This window comes from Coregonus lavaretus (genome assembly GCF_964263955.1).
Source record: "Coregonus lavaretus genome assembly, contig: HAP1_SCAFFOLD_250, whole genome shotgun sequence".
NCBI classification, from domain to species: Eukaryota; Metazoa; Chordata; class Actinopteri; order Salmoniformes; family Salmonidae; genus Coregonus; species Coregonus lavaretus.
In genome coordinates this window covers 578,256-601,434 of record NW_028161097.1, presented here as the reverse complement: position 1 = coordinate 601,434, position 23,179 = coordinate 578,256, and the positions used below count along the sequence as shown (strand labels likewise).

Genomic DNA, 23,179 nt, shown 5'->3' with positions numbered 1-23,179 from the left:
GGGTCAGACCAGACCTCTTCATTAAATAACCCCACAGAGCAACCCCAAGCAGAAAGTCAACTTCCCAGCACAGAGTACTACTCCCTCATTAAAATGAAGGATAAATTCACCCAGCTGGAGGTAAGGCAGGTGGAGCTGGAACAGCAGGTGAACACACTCCAGTCAGCACAGACCCTAAAGAGCAGGAACCTGGACTTTACCAAAGAAATCAGAAATACAGACATTGTCATCCTACAAGAAACATGGTATAGAGGAGACGGACCCACTGGTTGCCCTCTAGGTTACAGAGAGCTGGTAGTCCCATCCACCAAACTACCAGGTGTGAAACAGGGAAGGGACTCAGGGGGTATGCCAATTTGGTATAGAGCAGACCTAACTCACTCTATTAAATTAATCAAAACAGGAACATTTTACATTTGGCTAGAAATTGAAAAATAAATGATCTCAACAGAGAAAAATGTCCTCCTGTGTGCTGCCTATATCCCCCCACTAGAATCCCCATACTTTAATGAAGACAGTTTCTCCATCCTGGAGGGGGAAATCAATCATTTCCAGACCCAGGGACATGTACTAGTCCGTGGCGGCCTAAATGCCAGAACTGGACAAGAACCTGACACCATCAGCACACAGGGGGACAAACACCTACCTGGAGGTGACAGCATTCCCTCCCCCATATGCCCCCCTAGGCACAATTACGACAACATAACCAACAGAAATGGGTCACAACTCCTGCAGCTCTGTCGCACTCTGGGTATGTACATAGTCAATGGTAGGCTTCGAGGGGACTCCTATGGTAGGTACACCTATAGCTCATCTCTTGGCAGTAGTACTGTAGACTACTTTATCACTGACCTCAACCCAGAGTCACTCAGAGCGTTCACAATCAGCCCACTGACACCCCTATCAGACCACAGCAAAATCACAGTCTACTTGAACAGAGCAATACTGAATCATGAGGCATCAAAGCCAAAGGAATGGAATAATATTAAGACATGCTATAGATGGAAGGAAAGTAGTGTCGAAACCTACCAAAAAAACAATTAGGCAACAATAAATTCAATCCCTTTTAGACAACTTCCTGGACAAAACGTTCCACTGTAATAGTGAAGGTGTAAACTTGGCAGTAGAAAACCTAAACAGTATATTTGACCTCTCAGCTTCCCTATCAAATCTAAAAATCTGAAACAGAATACCGAAAAGTAACAACAATGACAAATGGTTTGATGAAGAATGCAAAACCTAAGAAAGAAATTGAGAAACCTATCCAACCAAAAACATAGAGACCCAGAAAACCTGAGCCTATGCCTTCACTATGGTGAATCACTAAAACAATACAGAAATACACTACGGAAAAATAAGGAACAGCATGTCAGAAATCAGCTCAATGTAATTGAAGAATCCATAGACTCTAACCACTTCTGGGAAAATTGGAAAACACTAAACAAACAACAACACGAAGAGCTATCTATCCAAAATGGAGATGTATGGGTAAACCACTTCTCCAATCTTTTTGGCCCTATAACAAAGAACAAACAGCAAAAAATAAATAAATGTAAAAAAATATACATGATCAAATGCAAATCTTAGAATCAACTATTAAAGACTACCAGAACCCACTGGATTATCCAATTACATTGAATGAACTACAGGACAAAATACAAACCCTCCAACCCAAAAAGGTGTTGATGTGGTGTTGATGGTATCCTCAATGAAATGATAAAATATACAGACCACAAACTCCAATTGGCTATACTTAAACTCTTTAACATCATCCTTAGCTCTGGCATCTTCCCCAATATTTGGAACCAAGGACGGATCACCCCAATCCACAAAGGTGGAGACAAATTTGACCCCAATAACTACCGTGGGATATGCGTCAACAGCAACCTTGGGAAAATCCTCTGCATTATCATTAACAGCAGACTAATTCATTTCCTCAGTGAAAACAATGTACTGAGCAAATGTCAAATTGGCTTTTTACCAAATTACCGTATGACAGACCACATATTCACCCTGCATACCCTAATTGACAAACAAACAAACCAAAACAAAGGCAAAGCCATCTCAAGCTTTGTTGATTTCAAAAAAGCTTTTGACTCAATTTGGCAAAAAGCACACATTTCTTTCCACAGGACCGTGGGGTGAGACAGGGATGCAGTTTAAGCCCCACCCTCTTCAACATATATACAGTGCCTTGCAAAAGTATTCATCCCCCTAGGCGTTTTTCCTATTTTGTTGCATTACAACCTGTAATTTAAATTGATTTTTATTTGGATTTCATGTATTGGACAAACACAAAACAGTCCAAATTGGTGAAGTGAAATGATAAAAATAACTTGTATCAAAAAATTCAAAAAAAATTAATAATGGAAAAGTGGTGCGTGCATATGAATTCACCCCCTTTACTATGAAGCCCCTAAATAAGATCTGGTGCAACCAATTACCTTCAGGAGTCACATAATTAGTTAAATGAAGTCCACCGGTGTGCAATATAAGTTTCATATGATCTCAGTATATATATATACACCTGTTCTGAAAGGCCCCAGAGTCTACAACACCACTAAGCAAGGGGCACCACCAAGCAAGCGGCACCATGAAAACCAAGGAGCTCTCCAAACAGGTCAGGGACAAAGTTGGGGAGAAGTACAGATCAGGGTTGGGTTATAAAAAAATAACTGAAACTTTGAACATCCCACGGCGCACCATTAAATCCATTATTAAAAAATTGAAAGAATATGGCACCACAACAAACCTGCCAAGAGAGGGCCGCCCACCAAAACTCACGGACCAGGCAAGGAGGGTATTAATCAGAGAGGCAACAAAGAGACCAAAGATAACCCTGAAGGAGCTGCAAAGCTCCACAGCGGAGATTGGAGTATTTGTCCATAGGACCACTTTAAGCCGTACACAAGAGTGGCCAGAAAAAAGCCATTGCTTAATGAAAAAAATAAGCAAACACGTTTGGTGTTCACCAAAAGGCATGTGGGAGACTCCCCAAACATATGGAAAAAGGTACTCTGGTCAGATGAGACTAAAATCAAGCTTTTTGGCCATCAAGGAAAATGCTATGTCTGGCGCAAACCCAACAACTCATCACCCCGAGAACACCATCCCCAGAAGCATGGTGGTGGCAGCATCATGCTGTGGGGATGATGCTAAATACAGGGAAATTCTTGAGGGAAACCTGTTTCAGTCTTCCAGAGATTTGAGACTGGGACGGAGGTTCACCTTCCAGTAGGACAATGACCCTAAGCATACTGCTAAAGCAACACTCGAGTGGTTTAAGGGGAAACATTTAAATGTCTTGGAATGGCCTAGTGAAAGCCCAGACCTCAATCCAATTGAGAATCTGTGGTATGACTTAAAGATTGCTGTACACCAGCGGAACCCATCCAACTTGAAGGAGCTGGAGAAGTTTTGCCTTGAAGAATGGGCAAAAATCCCAGTGGATAGATGTGCCAAGCTTATAGAGACATACCCCATGAGACTTGCAGCTGTAATTACTGCAAAAGGTTGCTCTACAAAGTATTGACTTTGGGGGGGGGTAAATAGTTATGCAAGCTCAAGTTTTCTGTTTTTTTGTCTTATTTCTTGTTTGTTTCACAAGAAAAAATATTTTGCATCTTCAAAGTGGTAGGCATGTTGTGTAAATCAAATGATACAAACCCCCCCAAAAATCCATTTTAATTCCAGGTTGTAAGGCAACAAAATAGGAAAAATGCCAAGGGGGGTGAATACTTTCGAAAGCCACTGTATATACGAATTGGCGAGGGCACTAGAACAGTCTGCAGCACCCGGCCTCACCCTACTAGAATCTGAAGTAAAATGTCTAATGTTTGCTGATGATTTGGTGCTTCTGTCACCAACCAAGGAGGGCCTACAGCAGCACCTAGATCTTCTGCACAGATTCTGCCAGACCTGGGCCCTGACAGTAAATCTCAGTAAGACAAAAATAATGGTGTTCCAAAAAAGGTCCAGTTGCCAGGACCACAAATACAAATTCCATCTAGACACGTTGCCCTAGAGCACAGAAAAAACTATACATACCTCGGCCTAAACATCAGCGCCACAGGTAACTTCCACAAAGCTGTGAACGATCTGAGAGACAAGGCAAGAAGGGCCTTCTATGCCATCAAAAGGAACATAAAATTCGACATACCAATTAGGATCTGGCAAAAAATACTTGAATCAGTTATAGAACCCATTGCCCTTTATGGTTGTGAGGTCTGGGTTCCGCTCACCAACCAAGTTTTCACAAAATGGGACAAACACCAAATTGAGCCTCTGCATGCAGAATTCTGCAAAAATGTCCTCAGTGTACAACGTAAAACACCAAATAATGCATGCAGAGCAGAATTAGGCCAATACCCGCTAATTATCAAAATCCAGAAAAGAGCCGTTAAATTCTATAACCACTTAAAAGGAAGCGATTCCCAAACCTTCCATAACAAAGCCATCACCTACAGAGAAATGAACTTGGAGAAGAGTCCCCTAAGCAAGCTGGTCCTGGGGCTCTGTTCACAAACACAAACAGACCCCACAGAGCCCCAGGACAACCATACAATTAGACCCAACCAAATCATGAGAAAACAAAAAGATAATTACTTGACACATTGGAAAGAATTAACAAAAAAACAGCGCAAACTAGAATGCTATTTGGCCCTAAACAGAGAGTACACAGTGGCAGAATACCTGACCACTGTGACTGACCCAAACTTAAGGAAAGCTTTGACTATGTACAGACTCAGTGATCATAGCCTTGCTGTTGAGAAAGGCCGCCATAGGCAGACCTGGCTCTCAAGAGAAGACAGGCTATGTGCACACTGCCCACAAAATGAGGTTGAAACTGAGCTGCACTTCCTAACCTCCTGCCAAATGTATGACCATATTTCCCTCAGATTACACAGACCCACAAAGAATTAGAAAACAAACTCAATTTTGATAAACTCCCATATCTACTGGGTGAAATACCACAGTGTGCCATCACAGCAGCAAGATTTGTGACCTGTTGCCACAAGAAAAGGGCAATCAGTGAAGAACAAACACCATTGTAAATACAACCCATATTTATGTTGATTTATTTTCCCATTTGTACTTTAACTATTTGCACATTGTTACAACACTGTATATAGACATAATATGACATTTGAAATGTCTTTATTCTTTTGAAACTTCTGAGTGTAATGTTTACTGTTAATATTTATTGTTTATTTCACTTTTGTTTACTTTCTACTTCACTTGCTTTGGCAATGTTAACATACGTTTCCCATGCCAATAAAGCCCTTACATTGAATTGAAATTGAGAGAGAGACAGAGAGACAGATACAGAGAGACAGAGAGAGAGACAGAGAGAGAGACAGAGAGAGAGAGAGAGACAGAGACAGAAAGACAGAGAGAGAGAGACAGAGACAGAAAGACAGAGAGAGAGAGACAGAGAGAGACAGAGAGAGAGAGACAGAGAGACAGAGAGAGAGAGACAGAGAGAGAGACAGAGAGAGAGAGAGAGAGAGAGAGAGAGACACCCTAATTGACAAACAAACAAACCAAAACAAAGGCAAAGTCTTCTCATGCTTTGTTGATTTCAAAAAAGCTTTTGACTCAATTTGGCATGAGGGTCTGCTATACAAATTGATGGAAAGTGGGGTTGGGGGAAAAACATACGACATTATAAAATCCATGTACACAAACAACAAGTGTGCGGTTAAAATTGGCAAAAAACACACACATTTCTTTCCACAGGGCCGTGGGGTGAGACAGGGATGCAGTTTAAGCCCCACCCTCTTCAACATATATATCAACGAATTGGCGAGGGCACTAGAACAGTCTGCAGCACCCGGCCTCACCCTACTAGAATCTGAAGTCAAATGTCTTCTGTTTGCTGATGATCTGGTGCTTCTGTCACCAACCAAGGAGGGCCTACAGCAGCACCTAGATCTTCTGCACAGATTCTGTCAGACCTGGGCCCTGACAGTAAATCTCAGTAAGACAAAAATAATGGTGTTCCAAAAAAGGTCCAGTTGCCAGGACCACAAATACAAATTCCATCTAGACACCGTTGCCCTAGAGCACACAAAAAACTATACATACCTCGGCCTAAACATCAGCGCCACAGGTAACTTCCACAAAGCTGTGAACGATCTGAGAGACAAGGCAAGAAGGGCCTTCTATGCCATCAAAAGGAACATAAAATTTGACATACCAATTAGGATCTGGCTAAAAATACTTGAATCAGTTATAGAACCCATTGCCCTTTATGGTTCTGAGGTCTGGGGTCCGCTCACCAACCAAGAATTCACAAAATGGGACAAACACCCAATTGAGACTCTGCATGCAGAATTCTGCAAAAACATCCTCCGTGTACAACGTAAAACACCAAATAATGCATGCAGAGCAGAATTAGGCCAATACCCGCTAATTATCAAAATCCAGAAAAGAGCCGTTAAATTCTATAACCACTTAAAAGGAAGCGATTCCCAAACCTTCCATAACAAAGCCATCACCTACAGAGAGATGAACTTGGAGAAGAGTCCCCTAAGTAAGCTTGTCCTGGGGCTCTGTTCACAAACACAAACAGACCCCACACAGCCCCAGGACAACAACAACAACAACAACACAATTAGACCCAACCAAATCATGAGAAAACAAAAAGAGAATTACTTGACACATTGGAAAGAACAAACAAATAAACAGAGCAAACTAGAATGCTATTTGGCCCTAAACAGAGAGTACACAGTGGCAGAATACCTGACCACTGTGACTGACCCTAACTTAAAGAAAGCTTTGACTATGTACAGACTCAGTGAGCATAGCCTTGCTATTGAGAAAGGCTGCCGTAGGCAGACCTGGCTCTCAAGAGAAGACAGGCTATGTGCACACTGCCCACAAAATGAGGTGGAAACTGAGCTGCACTTCCTAACTTCCTGCCAAATGTATGACCATATTAGAGACACATATTTCCCTCAGATTACAGCGATCCACAAAGAATTCGAAAACAAACCCAATTTTGATAAACTCCCTTATCTACTGGGTGAAAAACCACAGTGTGCCATCACAGCTGCAAGATTTGTGACCTGTTGCCACAAGAAAAGGGCAACCAGTGAAGAACAAACACCATTGTAAATACAACCCATATTTATGTTTATTTATTTTCCCATTTGTACTTTAACTATTTGCACATCGTTACAACACTGTATATATACATAATATGACATTTGAAATGTCTTTATTCTTTTGAAACTTCTGAGTGTAATGTTTACTGTTAATATTTATTGTTTAATTCACTTTTGTTTACTATCTACTTCACTTGCTTTGGCAATGTTAACACACGTTTCCCATGCCAATAAAGCCCTTACATTGAAATTGAATTGAATTGAGAGAGAGAGAGAGAGAGACAGGAGTCCATGTGTGGTGTGATGTCATGTCTGTTTTATTCTAACTCCATAGTTTTACCTGAATGTACCTGTAATAACATTTTACTACTGTTTGTAACACCCCTATAACAGCTCATAACAGCCCTATAACAGCTCATAACAGCCCTATAACAGCTCATAACAGCCCTATAACAGCTCATAACAGCCCTATAACAGCTCATAACAGCTCATAACAGCCCTATGACAGCTCATAACAGCCCTATGACAGCTCATAACAGCCCTATGACAGCTCATAACAGCCCTATAACACCCCTATGATAGCTCATAACAGCCCTATGATAGCTTATAACACCCCTATAACATTTACATTTACATTTTACATTTTACTCATTTAGCAGACGCTCTTATCCAGAGCGACTTACATGAGCAATTAGGGTTAAGTACCTTGCTCAAGGGTACATCGACAGATTTTTCACCTAGTCGGCCAGGGGATTAGAACCAGCGACCTTTCGGTTACTGGCACAACGCTCTTAACCACTAAGCTACCTGCCGCCCTATAACAGCTCATAACAGCCCTATGACAGCTCATAACAGCCCTATAACAGCCCTATGATAGCTCATAACACCCCTATAACAGCTCATAACAGCTCATAACAGCTCATAACAGCCCTATGACAGCTCATAACAGCCCTATGATAGCTTATAACAGCCCTATAACAGCTAATAACAGCCCTATGACAGCTCATAACAGCCCTATGATAGCTTATAACACCCCTATAACAGCTCATAACAGCCCTATAACAGCCCTATGACAGCTCATAACAGCCCTATGATAGCTCATAACAGCCCTATGATAGCTTATAACACCCCTATGACAGCTCATAACACCCCTATGATAGCTTATAACACCCCTATGACAGCTCATAACAGCCCTATGACAGCTCATAACAGCCCTATGATAGCTCATAACAGCCCTATGACAGCTCATAACAGCCCTATAACAGCTCATAACAGCCCTATGATAGCTTATAACACCCCTATGACAGCTCATAACACCCCTATGACAGCTCATAACAGCCCTATGACAGCTCATAACAGCCCTATGATAGCTTATAACACCCCTATAACAGCTCATAACAGCCCTATGACAGCTCATAACAGCCCTATGACAGCTCATAACAGCAGTGCTACCTGTCTTGGGGGTGTGGAGGCGGACTATGAAGGGTTCTCTGGAGAAGGCATCCTCGTCTCCCGGCAACATGTCAGGATACTGGTACTGATCTGTTACGGTCACCGAGCCAATCCTACACACACACACATACACGCACACACACACACACACACACACACGCACACACACAAGCACAGTAATCATACTTTTAGAATCATATGAAAAAGCTTGTCAGACTCAGTCCTGCTCCTGGTGGCTAGGTGTCCTGGTCTCACCTGAACACATCCTGCTCCTGGTGGCTAGGTGTCCTGGTCTCACCTGAACACATCCTGCTCCTGGTGGCTAGGTGTCCTGGTCTCACCTGAACACATCCTGCTCCTGGTGGCTAGGTGTCCTGGTCTCACCTGAACACAAACACATACTGCTCCTGGTAGCTAGGTGTCCTGGTCTCACCTGAACACATACTGCTCCTGGTGGCTAGGTGTCCTGGTCTCACCTGAACACATACTGCTCCTGGTGGCTAGGTGTCCTGGTCTCACCTGAACACATACTGCTCCTGGTGACTAGGTGTCCTGGTCTCACCTGAACACATACTGCTCCTGGTGGCTAGGTGTCCTGGTCTCACCTGAACACATATTGCTCCTGGTGGCTAGGTGTCCTGGTCTCACCTGAACACATACTGCTCCTGGTGGCTAGGTGTCCTGGTCTCACCTGAACACATCCTGCTCCTGGTGGCTAGGTGTCCTGGTCTCACCTGAACACATACTGCTCCTGGTGGCTAGGTGTCCTGGCCTCACCTGAACACAAACACATACTGCTCCTGGTAGCTAGGTGTCCTGGTCTCACCTGAACACATACTGCTCCTGGTGGCTAGGTGTCCTGGTCTCACCTGAACACATACTGCTCCTGGTGGCTAGGTGTCCTGGTCTCACCTGAACACATACTGCTCCTGGTGACTAGGTGTCCTGGTCTCACCTGAACACATACTGCTCCTGGTGGCTAGGTGTCCTGGTCTCACCTGAACACATATTGCTCCTGGTGGCTAGGTGTCCTGGTCTCACCTGAACACATACTGCTCCTGGTGGCTAGGTGTCCTGGTCTCACCTGAACACATACTGCTCCTGGTGGCTAGGTGTCCTGGTCTCACCTGAACACATATTGCTCCTGGTGGCTAGGTGTCCTGGTCTCACCTGAACACATACTGCTCCTGGTGGCTAGGTGTCCTGGTCTCACCTGAACACAAACACATACTGCTCCTGGTGGCTAGGTGTCCTGGTCTCACCTGAACACAAACACATACTGCTCCTGGTGGCTAGGTGTCCTGGTCTCACCTGAACACATACTGCTCCTGGTAGCTAGGTGTCCTGGTCTCACCTGAACACAAACACATACTGCTCCTGGTGGCTAGGTGTCCTGGTCTCACCTGAACACAAACACATACTGCTCCTGGTAGCTAGGTGTCCTGGTCTCACCTGAACACAAACACATACTGCTCCTGGTAGCTAGGTGTCCTGCCCAGCCGCTCACTGGCCACATATGCATACTGGTTCTGGCTGTCATACCTGAGAGAGAGAAAACCCCTCTTAATACAGTTGAAGTAGGAGGTTAACATACACCTTAGCCAAATACATTTCAACAATTCCTGACATTTAATCCTAGTAAAAATTCACTGTCTTAGGTCAGTTAGGATCACCACTTTATTTTAAGAATGTGAAATGTCAGAATAATTGTAGAGAAAATGATTTATTTCAGCTTTTATTTATTTCATCACATTCCCTGTGGGTCAGAAGTTTACATACACTCAATTAGTATTTGGTAGCATTGCCTTTAAATTGTTTAACTTGGGTCAAACGTTTCGGGTAGCCTTCCACAAGCTTCCCACAATAAGTTGGGTGAATTTTGGCCCATTCCTCCTGACAGAGCTGGTGTAACTGAGTCAGGTTTGTAGGCCTCCTTGCTCACACATGCTTTTTCAGTTCTGCCCACAAATGTTCTATAGGATTGAGGTCAGGGCTTTGTGATGGCCACTCCAATACCTTGACTTTGTTGTCCTTAAGCCATTTTGCCACAACTTATGGACAATGACAAATGGACAATGACCCTTATGCTTGGGGTCATTGTCCATTTGGAAGACCCATTTGCGACCAAGCTTTAACTTCCTGACTGATGTCTTGAGATGTTGCTTCAATATATCTACATCATTTTCCTTCCTCATGATGCAATCTATTTTGTGAAGTGCACCAGTCCCTCCTGTAGCAAAGCACCCCCACAGCATGATGCTGCCACCCCTGTGCTTCACGGTTGGGATGGTGTTCTTCGGCTTGCAAGCCACCCCCCTTTTCCTCCAAACATAACGATGGTCATTATGGCCAAATAGTTATATTTTTGTTTCATCAGACCAGAGGACATTTCTCCAAAAAGTACGATCTTTGTCCCCATGTGCAGTTGCAAACCGTAGTTTGGCTTTTTTATGGCGGTTTTGGAGCAGTGGCTTCTTCCTTGCTGAGCGGCCTTTCAGGTTATGTCGATATAGGACTAGTTTTACTGTGGATGTAGATACTTTTGTACCTGTTTCCTCCAGCATCTTCAAATCAAATCAAATTTTATTGGCCACATGCGCCGAATACAACAGGTGTAGACATTACAGTGAAATGCTTACTTACAGCCCTTAACCAACAGTGCATTTATTTTTAAAGAAAAAAGTAAAATAAAACAACAACAAAAATGTGTTGAGAAAAAAAGAGCAGAAGTAAAATAAAATAACAGTAGGGAGGCTATATATACAAGGGGGTACCGGTGCAGAGTCAATGTGCGGGGGCATCGGCTAGTTGAGATAGTTGAGGTAATATGTACATGTGGGTAGAGTTAAAGTGACTATGCATAAATAATTAACAGAGTAGCAGCAGCGTAAAAAGATGGGGTGGGGGGGCAGTGCAAATAGTCCGGGTAGCCATGATTAGCTGTTCAGGAGTCTTATGGCTTGGGGGTAGAAGCTGTTGATAAGTCTTTTGGACCTAGACTTGGCACTCCGGTACCGCTTGCCGTGCGGTAGCAGAGAGAACAGTCTATGACTTGGGTGGCTGGAGTCTTTGACAATTTTGAGGGCCTTCCTCTGACACCGCCTGGTATAGAGGTCCTGGATGGCAGGAAGCTTGGCCCCAGTGATGTACTGGGCCGTACGCACTACCCTCTGTAGCAGAGCATATGAGCGGAGTGGAGCGGTGAGAATCTCAGCTCCTCGCTCACGGAGCTGTTCACCCCTCCGCTCCCCCCGCCCAAAGCCACATCAGGCCAGTCCGCTCATTATCGCTCAGCGCTCAACGCAGTTTGCATCGCGCTCCACTCAAATCGCCCCCCGCTCACTCCAAAAAAGGAACAAAATCTGCATGTATTTCACTTTTAGCTTAAACCACAGCCTTACTTTATCTCCCCGAATTTGTTGCATACAGACTCATCTCGGATTATCCATTCTGTCTTGAAACGGGGATCTAACACTGACGCTAAAATGAGATGTTAATCAGTATAGTATATTCCATAGCGAATTGACACGTTGTTTGCCAATGTTTCTGCAAAAGCAGCGATGCCCATTGGAAGTGCAGCGTGAGTGTAATCGGTGAGCAGGGATTTGATTTCTGTGACAGCAGGGAGGATCATCCCCAGGTTCCCCAGCTCCTTCTGCATTTTGTCTGTGAGGTCTGCTAGTGGTGTCAGCACACTGACAAGGTGTGTCAGCTGCCGTACTTGATTCAGGGTGATGTTAGCAACATTAGACTTGAGTTTGTTTTGCCATAACGGGTCTTTTTGGAACAACCGGATGAACGACTGAATCATCCGCAGCTGGCTGCTCCATCGAATGGCGCAGGCATTTGTGGGGCAGACACCTAATTGGTCGGTTTCCTCTGTGCTCTTGCGTACACTTTTCACCAGGTGCCCGACTTTCACTAACAGCCTATTAATGTTGTGGTGCTCGTTAACGGCGTTTTTGATCGCCAGCTGAAGCATGTGAATGGGGCATCTCAGATGTAAATTTGACAAAGTAAAGTACTGATTTATCATAGTTTCTTGGGGGGGGTGTAGCCCGGTTGAGCTGCGCTGGCGAAGTGTTGCATCCCTTCGCGTTCTCCTTTACTCAACGGTTCATAGTCCATGAAAATCATTTTAAAAAATGCTACATCCAGCTCTCCGTTTCTGTCCCTTGTTATGGTTGGGCCTTTGCGTGCAGTGAATAAACGTTTGAATTCCTCAACCCTTTTCTCTTGTTGCTGCTGCTGGTCCTCTCGCTCTATAAAATACAAATTCATGGACGACACAAATTAAATTAAACAGATGGATTCTGGGTCAGGCTTGAGCATGCTTCAGACTCGTGGTGTGAGCGAGCGAAATTGGAGCGGGACATAGGGCGACGCTCCGTCCTTTTAAAAATGCCGCTCTGCGCTCTGTTCAAAATCCGTCCGCTCACGCTCCACGCTCGCTCCACGCTCGCTCACGCTCCATATGCTCTGCTCTGTAGTGCCTTGCGGTCGGAGGCCGAGCAGTTGCCATACCAGGCGGTGATGCAACCTGTCAGGATGCTCTTGATGGTGCAGTTGTAGAATTATTTGAGGATCTGAGGACCCATGCCAAATCTTTTCAGTCTCCTGAGGGGGAATAGGCTTTGTCGTGCCCTCGTCACGACTGTCTTGGTGTGTTTGGACCATGATAGTTCGTTGGTGATGTGGACACCAAGGAACTTGAAGCTCTCAACCTGTTCCACTACAGCCCCGTCGATGAGAATGGGGGCGTGCTCAGTCCTCTTTTTTTCCCTGTAGTCCACAATCATCTCCTTTGTCTTGGTCACGTTGAGGGAGAGGTTGTTATCCTGGCACCACACGGCCAGGTCTCGGACCTCCTTCCTATAGGCTGTCTCATCATTGTCGGTGATCAGGCCTACCACTGTTGTGTCGTCGGCAAACTTAATGATGGTGTTGGAATCTTGCCTGGCTATGTAGTCATGGGTGAACAGGGAGTACAGGAGGGGACTGAGCACTCACCCCTGAGGGTCCTTTGCTGTTGTTCTGGGATTGATTTGCACTTTTTGCACCAAAGTACGTTCATCTCTAGGAGACAGAACGCATCTCCTTCCTAAGCGGAATGACGGCTGCGTGGTCCCATGGTGTTTATACTTGCGTACTATTGTTTGTACAGCTGAACGTGGTGCCTTCAGGCGTTTGGAAATTGCTCCCAAGGATGAACCAGACTTGTGGAGGTCTACAATGTTTTTCCTGAGGTCTTGGCTGATTTCTTTTGATTTTCCATGATGTCAAGCAAAGAGGCACTGAGTTTGAAGGCAGGCCTTGAAATACATCCACAGGTACACCTCCAATTGACTCAAATGATGTCAATTAGCCTATCAGAAGCTTCTAAAGCCATGACATAATTTTCTGGAATTTTCCAAGCTGTTTAAAGGCACAGTCAACTTAGTGTATGTAAACTTCTGACCCACTGGAATTGTGATACAGTGAATTATAAGTGAAATAATCTGTCTGTAAACAATTGTTGGAAAAATTACTTGTGTCATGCACAAAGTAGTTGTCCTAACCGACTTGCCAAAACTATAGTTTGTTACCAAGAAATTTGTGGAGTGGTTGAAAAACGAGTTTTAATGACTTCAACTGTATACACGCTCACATTCACAACCTCCGAAAACACATATACTTTGGTGTGTGTGTTTGACCTGTTCAGGGCAGTCATCAGCAGCGGCATGGCTTTCTGTTTAGTGTCTCTCACTTCCTGTAGCAAGCACACATCACAACGAGACACAATCTGAAACACACACACAAACACACACACATCACAACGAGACACAATCTGAAACACACACACACACACACACACATCACAACGAGACACAATCTGAAACACACACACAAACACACACACGCACACATCACAACGAGACACAATCTGAAACACACACACACACACACACACACATCACAACGAGACACAATCTGAAACACACACACACACACACACACATCACAACGAGACACAATCTGAAACACACACACAAACACACACACGCACACATCACAACGAGACGCAATCTGAAACACACACAAAGGGATACATTTTCAGCTTCAGATTTTGAGATTTTCTGTTCTGACTTTAGCCACAGATTGAAGATTTCAACCGATCAAACATATAATGTAGAAATAGAGGATGGTTTATTAAGTGTCTCACCGTACGAGAGAGAGGGGGTGGGTGTGTGTGTGTGTGGGTGGGTGGGTATGTAAGAGGGAGATAGAGGTAAGGAAGTTGTGGTATGGAAGGGTCAGCTCTCACACACCTCTCCTCTCCTCTCCTCTCCTCTCCTCTCCTCTCCTCTCCTCTCCTCTCCTCTCCTCTCCTCTCCTCTCCTCTCCTCTCCCCTCCCCTCCTCTCCTCTCCTCTCCTCTCCTCTCCTCTCCTCTCCTCTCCTCTCCTCTCCTCTCCTCTCCTCTCCTCTCCATCATGTCTGTACAGGTCTGTATGTCAGGTTCTGTTTGCTTTAGTCATGAGATCATATGTCATCCAGGTTCACTCACACACAGCCCTCTGATAAGCCCTGCAGCACCCTGCGAGTGTGTGTGTGTGTGTGTGTGTGTGTGTGTGTGTGTGTGGGTGTGTATGAGACTCTCACCTGTATGAGCGTGCGCATGACTTCAGTGTTTTGTGACTTGGAGTCTCCGAAGCTCTGGACGTTAAAGGCACAAATCTTAAACCCAGAGGTCGGCTTCACCCCGCTCAGAGAGAGGAGGAATAGGAAGAGGAGGGAGGAAGAAGAGGACATGGTGCCACGCTGTGGAAGAGGCAGAACTTTGTTAATCAATCAGCCAGTCAGCCAGTCAGTCAGCCAGTCAATCAGACAGTCGGTCAGCCAGTCAGTCGGTCAGTCAGTCAGTCAGTCAGCCAGCCGGTCAGTCAGTCAGCCGGTCAGTCAGTCAGTCAGTCAGTCAGTCGGTCAGTCAGTCGGTCAGTCAGTCAGTCAGCCGGTCAGTCAGTCAGCCGGTCAGTCAGTCAGCCAGCCGGTCAGTCAGTCAGCCGGTCAGTCAGTCAGTCAGTCAGTCGGTCAGTCAGTCGGTCAGTCAGTCAGTCAGTCAGCCAGCCGGTCAGTCAGTCAGTCAGCCGGTCAGTCAGTCAGCCAGTCAGCCAGTCAATCAGCCAGTCAGGCAGTCAGTCAGCCGGTCAGTCAGTCAGCCAGTCAGTCAGTCAGTCAGTCAGTCAGTCAGTCAGTCAGCCAGTCACAAAGTTAAATAGAAATCTCTCAATAATCATAATAAATGTGTACCCTAAAGCAGTGGTTTTCAAACCTCTCCTCGGGTATCCCCAGCTATTGCACGTATGTTGCTACCATGCTGTGTTGTCACGTGTTGCTGCCATGTTGTGTTGCTACCATGCTGTTGTCATGTTGTGTTGCTACCATGCTGTGTTGTCATGTTGTGTTGCTACCATGCTGTGTTGTCACGTGTTGCTGCCATGTTGTGTTGCTACCATGCTGTGTTGCTGCCATGTTGTGTTGCTACCATGCTGTGTTGTCACGTGTTGCTGCCATGTTGTGTTGCTACCATGCTGTGTTGTCACGTGTTGCTGCCATGTTGTGTTGCTACCATGCTGTGTTGTCACGTGTTGCTGCCATGTTGTGTTGCTACCATGCTGTGTTGTCACGTGTTGCTGCCATGTTGTGTTGCTGCCATGCTGTGTTGCTGCCATGTTGTGTTGCTACCATGCTGTGTTGTCACGTGTTGCTGCCATGTTGTGTTGCTACCATGCTGTGTTGTCACGTGTTGCTGCCATGTTGTGTTGCTACCATGCTGTGTTGTCACGTGTTGCTGCCATGTTGTGTTGCTACCATGCTGTGTTGTCACGTGTTGCTGCCATGTTGTGTTGCTACCATGCTGTGTTGTCAAGTGTTGCTACCATGCTGTTGTCATGTGTTGCTACCATGCTGTTGTCATGTTGTGTTGCTACCATGCTGTTGTCATGTTGTGTTGCTACCATGCTGTTGTCATGTTGTGTTGCTACCATGCTGTTGTCATGTTGTGTTGCTACCATGCTGTGTTGTCATGTGTTGCTACCATGCTGTTGTCATGTGTTGCTACCATGCTGTTGTCATGTTGTGTTGCTACCATGTTGTGTTGTCATGTTGTGTTGTGTTGCTACCATGCTGTGTTGTCATGTTGTGTTGCTACCATGTTGTGTTGCTGCCATGTTGTGTTGCTGCCATGTTGTGTTGCTGCCATGTTGTGTTGCTACCATGCTGTGTTGTCACGTGTTGCTACCATGCTGTTGTCATGTTGTGTTGCTACCATGCTGTGTTGTCATGTTGTGTTGCTACCATGTTGTGTTGCTGCCATGTTGTATTGCTGCCATGTTGTGTTGCTGCCATGTTGTTTTGCTACCATGCTGTGTTGCTGCCATGTTGTGATGCTACCATGCTGTTGTCATGTTGTGTTGCTACCATGCTGTGTTGTCACGTGTTGCTGCCATGTTGTGTTGCTGCCATGCTGTGTTGTCACGTGTTGCTACCATGCTGTTGTCATGTGTTGCTACCATGCTGTTGTCATGTTGTGTTGCTACCATGCTGTTGTCATGTTGTGTTGCTACCATGCTGTTGTCATGTTGTGTTGCTACCATGCTGTTGTCATGTTGTGTTGCTACCATGCTGTGTTGTCATGTTGTGTTGCTACCATGCTGTTGTCATGTTGTGTTGCTACCATGCTGTTGTCATGTTGTGTTGCTACCATGCTGTGTTGTCATGTTGTGTTGCTACCATGCTGTTGTCATGTGTTGCTACCATGCTGTTGTCATGTTGTGTTGCTACCATGCTGTGTTGTCATGTTGTGTTGCTACCATGCTGTGTTGTCATGTTGTGTTGCTACCATGCTGCTGCCATGTTGTGTTGCTACCATGCTGTGTTGTCACGTGTTGCTGCCATGCTGTTGTCATGTTGTGTTGCTACCATGCTGTTGTCATGTTGTGTTGCTACCATGCTGTGTTGTCATGTGTTGCTACCATGCTGTTGTCATGTGTTGCTACCATGCTGTTGTCATGTTGTGTTGCTACCATGTTGTGTTGTCATGTTGTGTTGCTACCATGCTGTGTTGTCATGTTGTGTTGCTACCATGTTGTGTTGCTGCCATGTTGTGTTGCTGCCATGTTGTGTTGCTGCCATGTTGTGTTGCTACCATGCTGTGTTGTCACGTGTTGCTACCATGCTGTTGTCATGTTGTGTTGCTACCATGCTGTGTTGTCATGTTGTGTTGCTACCATGTTGTGTTGCTGCCATGTTGTGTTGCTGCCATGTTGTGTTGCTGCCATGTTGTGTTGCTACCATGCTGTGTTGCTGCCATGTTGTGTTGCTACCATGCTGTTGTCATGTTGTGTTGCTACCATGCTGTGTTGTCACGTGTTGCTGCCATGTTGTGTTGCTGCCATGCTGTGTTGTCACGTGTTGCTACCATGCTGTTGTCATGTGTTGCTACCATGCTGTTGTCATGTTGTGTTGCTACCATGCTGTTGTCATGTTGTGTTGCTACCATGCTGTTGTCATGTTGTGTTGCTACCATGCTGTTGTCATGTTGTGTTGCTACCATGCTGTGTTGTCATGTTGTGTTGCTACCATGCTGTTGTCATGTTGTGTTGCTACCATGATGTTGTCATGTTGTGTTGCTACCATGCTGTTGTCATGTTGTGTTGCTACCATGCTGTGTTGTCACGTGTTGCTGCCATGTTGTGTTGCTACCATGCTGTGTTGTCACGTGTTGCTACCATGCTGTTGTCATGTGTTGCTACCATGCTGTGTTGTAATGTGTTGCTACCATGCTGTTGTCATGTTGTGTTGCTACCATGCTGTTGTCATGTTGTGTTGCTACCATGCTGTTGTCATGTTGTGTTGCTACCATGCTGTTGTCATGTTGTGTTGCTACCATGCTGTGTTGTCATGTGTTGCTACCATGCTGTTGTCATGTTGTGTTGCTACCATGCTGTTGTCATGTTGTGTTGCTACCATGTTGTGTTGTCATGTGTTGCTACCATGCTGTTGTCATGTTGTGTTGCTACCATGCTGTGTTGTCATGTTGTGTTGCTACCATGCTGTTGTCATGTGTTGCTACCATGCTGTGTTGTCATGTTGTGTTGCTACCATGCTGTTGTCATGTTGTGTTGCTACCATGCTGTTGCCATGTTGTGTTGCTACCATGCTGTTGTCATGTTGTGTTGCTACCATGCTGTGTTGTCATGTGTTGCTACCATGCTGTTGTCATGTGTTGCTACCATGCTGTTGTCATGTTGTGTTGCTACCATGTTGTGTTGTCATGTTGTGTTGCTACCATGCTGTGTTGTCATGTTGTGTTGCTACCATGTTGTGTTGCTGCCATGTTGTGTTGCTGCCATGTTGTGTTGCTGCCATGTTGTGTTGCTACCATGCTGTGTTGTCACGTGTTGCTACCATGCTGTTGTCATGTTGTGTTGCTACCATGCTGTGTTGTCATGTTGTGTTGCTACCATGTTGTGTTGCTGCCATGTTGTGTTGCTGCCATGTTGTGTTGCTGCCATGTTGTGTTGCTACCATGCTGTGTTGCTGCCATGTTGTGTTGCTACCATGCTGTTGTCATGTTGTGTTGCTACCATGCTGTGTTGTCACGTGTTGCTGCCATGTTGTGTTGCTGCCATGCTGTGTTGTCACGTGTTGCTACCATGCTGTTGTCATGTGTTGCTACCATGCTGTTGTCATGTTGTGTTGCTACCATGCTGTTGTCATGTTGTGTTGCTACCATGCTGTTGTCATGTTGTGTTGCTACCATGCTGTTGTCATGTTGTGTTGCTACCATGCTGTGTTGTCATGTTGTGTTGCTACCATGCTGTTGTCATGTTGTGTTGCTACCATGCTGTTGTCATGTTGTGTTGCTACCATGCTGTTGTCATGTTGTGTTGCTACCATGCTGTGTTGTCACGTGTTGCTGCCATGTTGTGTTGCTACCATGCTGTGTTGTCACGTGTTGCTACCATGCTGTTGTCATGTGTTGCTACCATGCTGTGTTGTAATGTGTTGCTACCATGCTGTTGTCATGTTGTGTTGCTACCATGCTGTTGTCATGTTGTGTTGCTACCATGCTGTTGTCATGTTGTGTTGCTACCATGCTGTTGTCATGTTGTGTTGCTACCATGCTGTGTTGTCATGTGTTGCTACCATGCTGTTGTCATGTTGTGTTGCTACCATGCTGTTGTCATGTTGTGTTGCTACCATGTTGTGTTGTCATGTGTTGCTACCATGCTGTTGTCATGTTGTGTTGCTACCATGCTGTGTTGTCATGTTGTGTTGCTACCATGCTGTTGTCATGTGTTGCTACCATGCTGTGTTGTCATGTTGTGTTGCTACCATGCTGTTGTCATGTTGTGTTGCTACCATGCTGTTGCCATGTTGTGTTGCTACCATGCTGTTGTCATGTTGTGTTGCTACCATGCTGTGTTGTCATGTGTTGCTACCATGCTGTTGTCATGTGTTGCTACCATGCTGTTGTCATGTTGTGTTGCTACCATGTTGTGTTGTCATGTTGTGTTGCTACCATGCTGTGTTGTCATGTTGTGTTGCTACCATGTTGTGTTGCTGCCATGTTGTGTTGCTGCCATGTTGTGTTGCTGCCATGTTGTGTTGCTACCATGCTGTGTTGTCACGTGTTGCTACCATGCTGTTGTCATGTTGTGTTGCTACCATGCTGTGTTGTCATGTTGTGTTGCTACCATGTTGTGTTGCTGCCATGTTGTGTTGCTGCCATGTTGTGTTGCTGCCATGTTGTGTTGCTACCATGCTGTGTTGTCACGTGTTGCTGCCATGTTGTGTTGCTGCCATGCTGTGTTGTCACGTGTTGCTGCCATGCTGTGTTGTCACGTGTTGCTGCCATGTTGTGTTGCTACCATGCTGTGTTGTCACGTGTTGCTACCATGCTGTTGTCATGTGTTGCTACCATGCTGTTGTCATGTTGTGTTGCTACCATGTTGTGTTGTCATGTTGTGTTGCTACCATGCTGTGTTGTCATGTTGTGTTGCTACCATGTTGTGTTGCTGCCATGTTGTGTTGCTGCCATGTTGTGTTGCTGCCATGTTGTGTTGCTACCATGCTGTGTTGTCACGTGTTGCTACCATGCTGTTGTCATGTTGTGTTGCTACCATGCTGTGTTGTCATGTTGTGTTGCTACCATGTTGTGTTGCTGCCATGTTGTGTTGCTGCCATGTTGTGTTGCTGCCATGTTGTGTTGCTACCATGCTGTGTTGCTGCCATGTTGTGTTGCTACCATGCTGTTGTCATGTTGTGTTGCTACCATGCTGTGTTGTCACGTGTTGCTGCCATGTTGTGTTGCTGCCATGCTGTGTTGTCACGTGTTGCTGCCATGCTGTGTTGTCACGTGTTGCTGCCATGCTGTGTTGTCACGTGTTGCTGCCATGCTGTGTTGTCACGTGTTGCTGCCATGTTGTGTTGCTGCCATGCTGTGTTGTCACGTGTTGCTGCCATGCTGTGTTGTCACGTGTTGCTGCCATGTTGTGTTGCTACCATGCTGTGTTGTCACGTGTTGCTACCATGTTGTGTTGTAATGTGTTGCTACCATGCTGTTGTCATGTTGTGTTGCTACCATGCTGTTGTCATGTTGTGTTGCTACCATGCTGTTGTCATGTTGTGTTGCTACCATGCTGTTGTCATGTTGTGTTGCTACCATGCTGTTGTCATGTTGTGTTGCTACCATGCTGTTGTCATGTTGTGTTGCTACCATGCTGTGTTGTCATGTGTTGCTACCATGCTGTTGTCATGTTGTGTTGCTACCATGCTGTTGTCATGTTGTGTTGCTACCATGTTGTGTTGTCATGTGTTGCTACCATGCTGTTGTCATGTTGTGTTGCTACCATGCTGTGTTGTCATGTTGTGTTGCTACCATGCTGTTGTCATGTGTTGCTACCATGCTGTGTTGTCATGTTGTGTTGCTACCATGCTGTTGTCATGTTGTGTTGCTACCATGCTGTTGCCATGTTGTGTTGCTACCATGCTGTTGTCATGTTGTGTTGCTACCATGCTGTGTTGTCATGTGTTGCTACCATGCTGTGTTGTCATGTTGTGTTGCTACCATGCTGTTGTCATGTGTTGCTACCATGCTGTTGTCATGTGTTGCTGCCATGCTGTTGTCATGTTGTGTTGCTACCATGCTGTTGTCATGTTGTGTTGCTACCATGCTGTTGTCATGTGTTGCTACCATGCTGTTGTCATGTTGTGTTGCTACCATGCTGTTGTCATGTTGTGTTGCTACCATGCTGTTGTCATGTGTTGCTACCATGCTGTTGTCATGTGTTGCTGCCATGCTGTTGTCATGTGTTGCTACCATGCTGTTGTCATGTTGTGTTGCTACCATGCTGTTGTCATGTGTTGCTACCATGCTGTTGTCATGTGTTGCTGCCATGCTGTTGTCATGTGTTGCTACCATGCTGTTGTCATGTTGTGTTGCTACCATGCTGTTGTCATGTTGTGTTGCTACCATGCTGTTGTCATGTTGTGTTGCTACCATGCTGTTGTCATGTGTTGCTACCATGCTGTTGTCATGTGTTGCTACCATGCTGTTGTCATGTGTTGCTACCATGCTGTTGTCATGTGTTGCTGCCATGCTGTGTTGCTACCATGCTGTGTTGTTGTCTTAGGTCTCTCTTTATATAGTGTTGTGGTGTCTCTCTTTATATAGTGTTGTGGTGTCGTGATGTGTGTTTATTTTTAATCCCTGTAGGAAGCCTTTTGCCTCTTGGTAGGCCGTCATTGTAAATAAGAATTTGTTCTTAACTGACTTGCCCAGATAAATAAAGGTTAAATAAAATAAAATAAAAATGTATTTGAACTATTCTAGAGCTTAATGAAACTGACGTTAACATGCTGCTTTAGCTTCCTCCACTGTCCAACTGCCCCATACTGGGCTCCAACCAGTGATCCTCTGATCACAAACACAAGTAACCGTACTCCTTGACAACGTACCAAGAATTTGAGCCACCCAAAAGGTACCTCTTGGATGGCTCCACCCGTGACAGTTCGAGCTCTGTGGAGTGAGTTCATGGCACATTCTGAACTCTGCTTCACTAGCACACCTGGTTACACTGGTCAACTAATTGTCAAGCCCCTGAATAGGTGAATCAGGTAAGCTAGTTCAGGGATACAACAACATTGTGAAAGGTCTGGGGGTCCCCAAATAGATGTTGAGCTAAATAGATCAATCTAAATAAATCTCTCAATAATCATAAAAAATGTGTACCCTAAACCAGGGGTCTTCAACCTTTTCTTGCCCAGGGACCCTCTCCTAACCCTAACACTCCCAGGCAATGGGAGCTCTCCCAGGCAAACCAGTGGTCCAGGCACCCCCTCCCAGGCAAACCAGTGGCCCAGGGATCCTCTCCCAGGCAAACCAGTGGTCCAGGCACCCCCTCCCAGGCAAACCAAATCATCTTTATAAGGAGAGAAATCACACCAAATCATATTTATAACGAGAGAAATCACACCAAATCATCTTTATAACAAGAGAAATCACACCAAATCATCTTTATAAGGAGAGAAATCACACCAAATCATCTTTATAACAGAATGCTGTGATTGGCT

General features: G+C 45.2%; 1 protein-coding gene across 1 annotated transcript in view; it reads right to left on the bottom strand.

The window, feature by feature from the left end:
* LOC311121100 (deoxyribonuclease gamma-like) overlaps positions 1-23,179 on the bottom strand; it is a 40,146-nt gene that overhangs the window by 15,796 nt on the left and 1,171 nt on the right. Inside the window, exons 2-5 of the mRNA XM_084195629.1 lie at positions 15,203-15,361; positions 14,255-14,343; positions 10,014-10,103; positions 8,562-8,674 (exon numbers count right to left, since the gene is read on the bottom strand). Of these exons, the coding sequence (XP_084051755.1) occupies positions 8,562-8,674; positions 10,014-10,103; positions 14,255-14,343; positions 15,203-15,352 (442 nt within the window). The 5' untranslated portion in view covers positions 15,353-15,361. The remainder of the gene's footprint in view (positions 1-8,561; positions 8,675-10,013; positions 10,104-14,254; positions 14,344-15,202; positions 15,362-23,179) is intronic.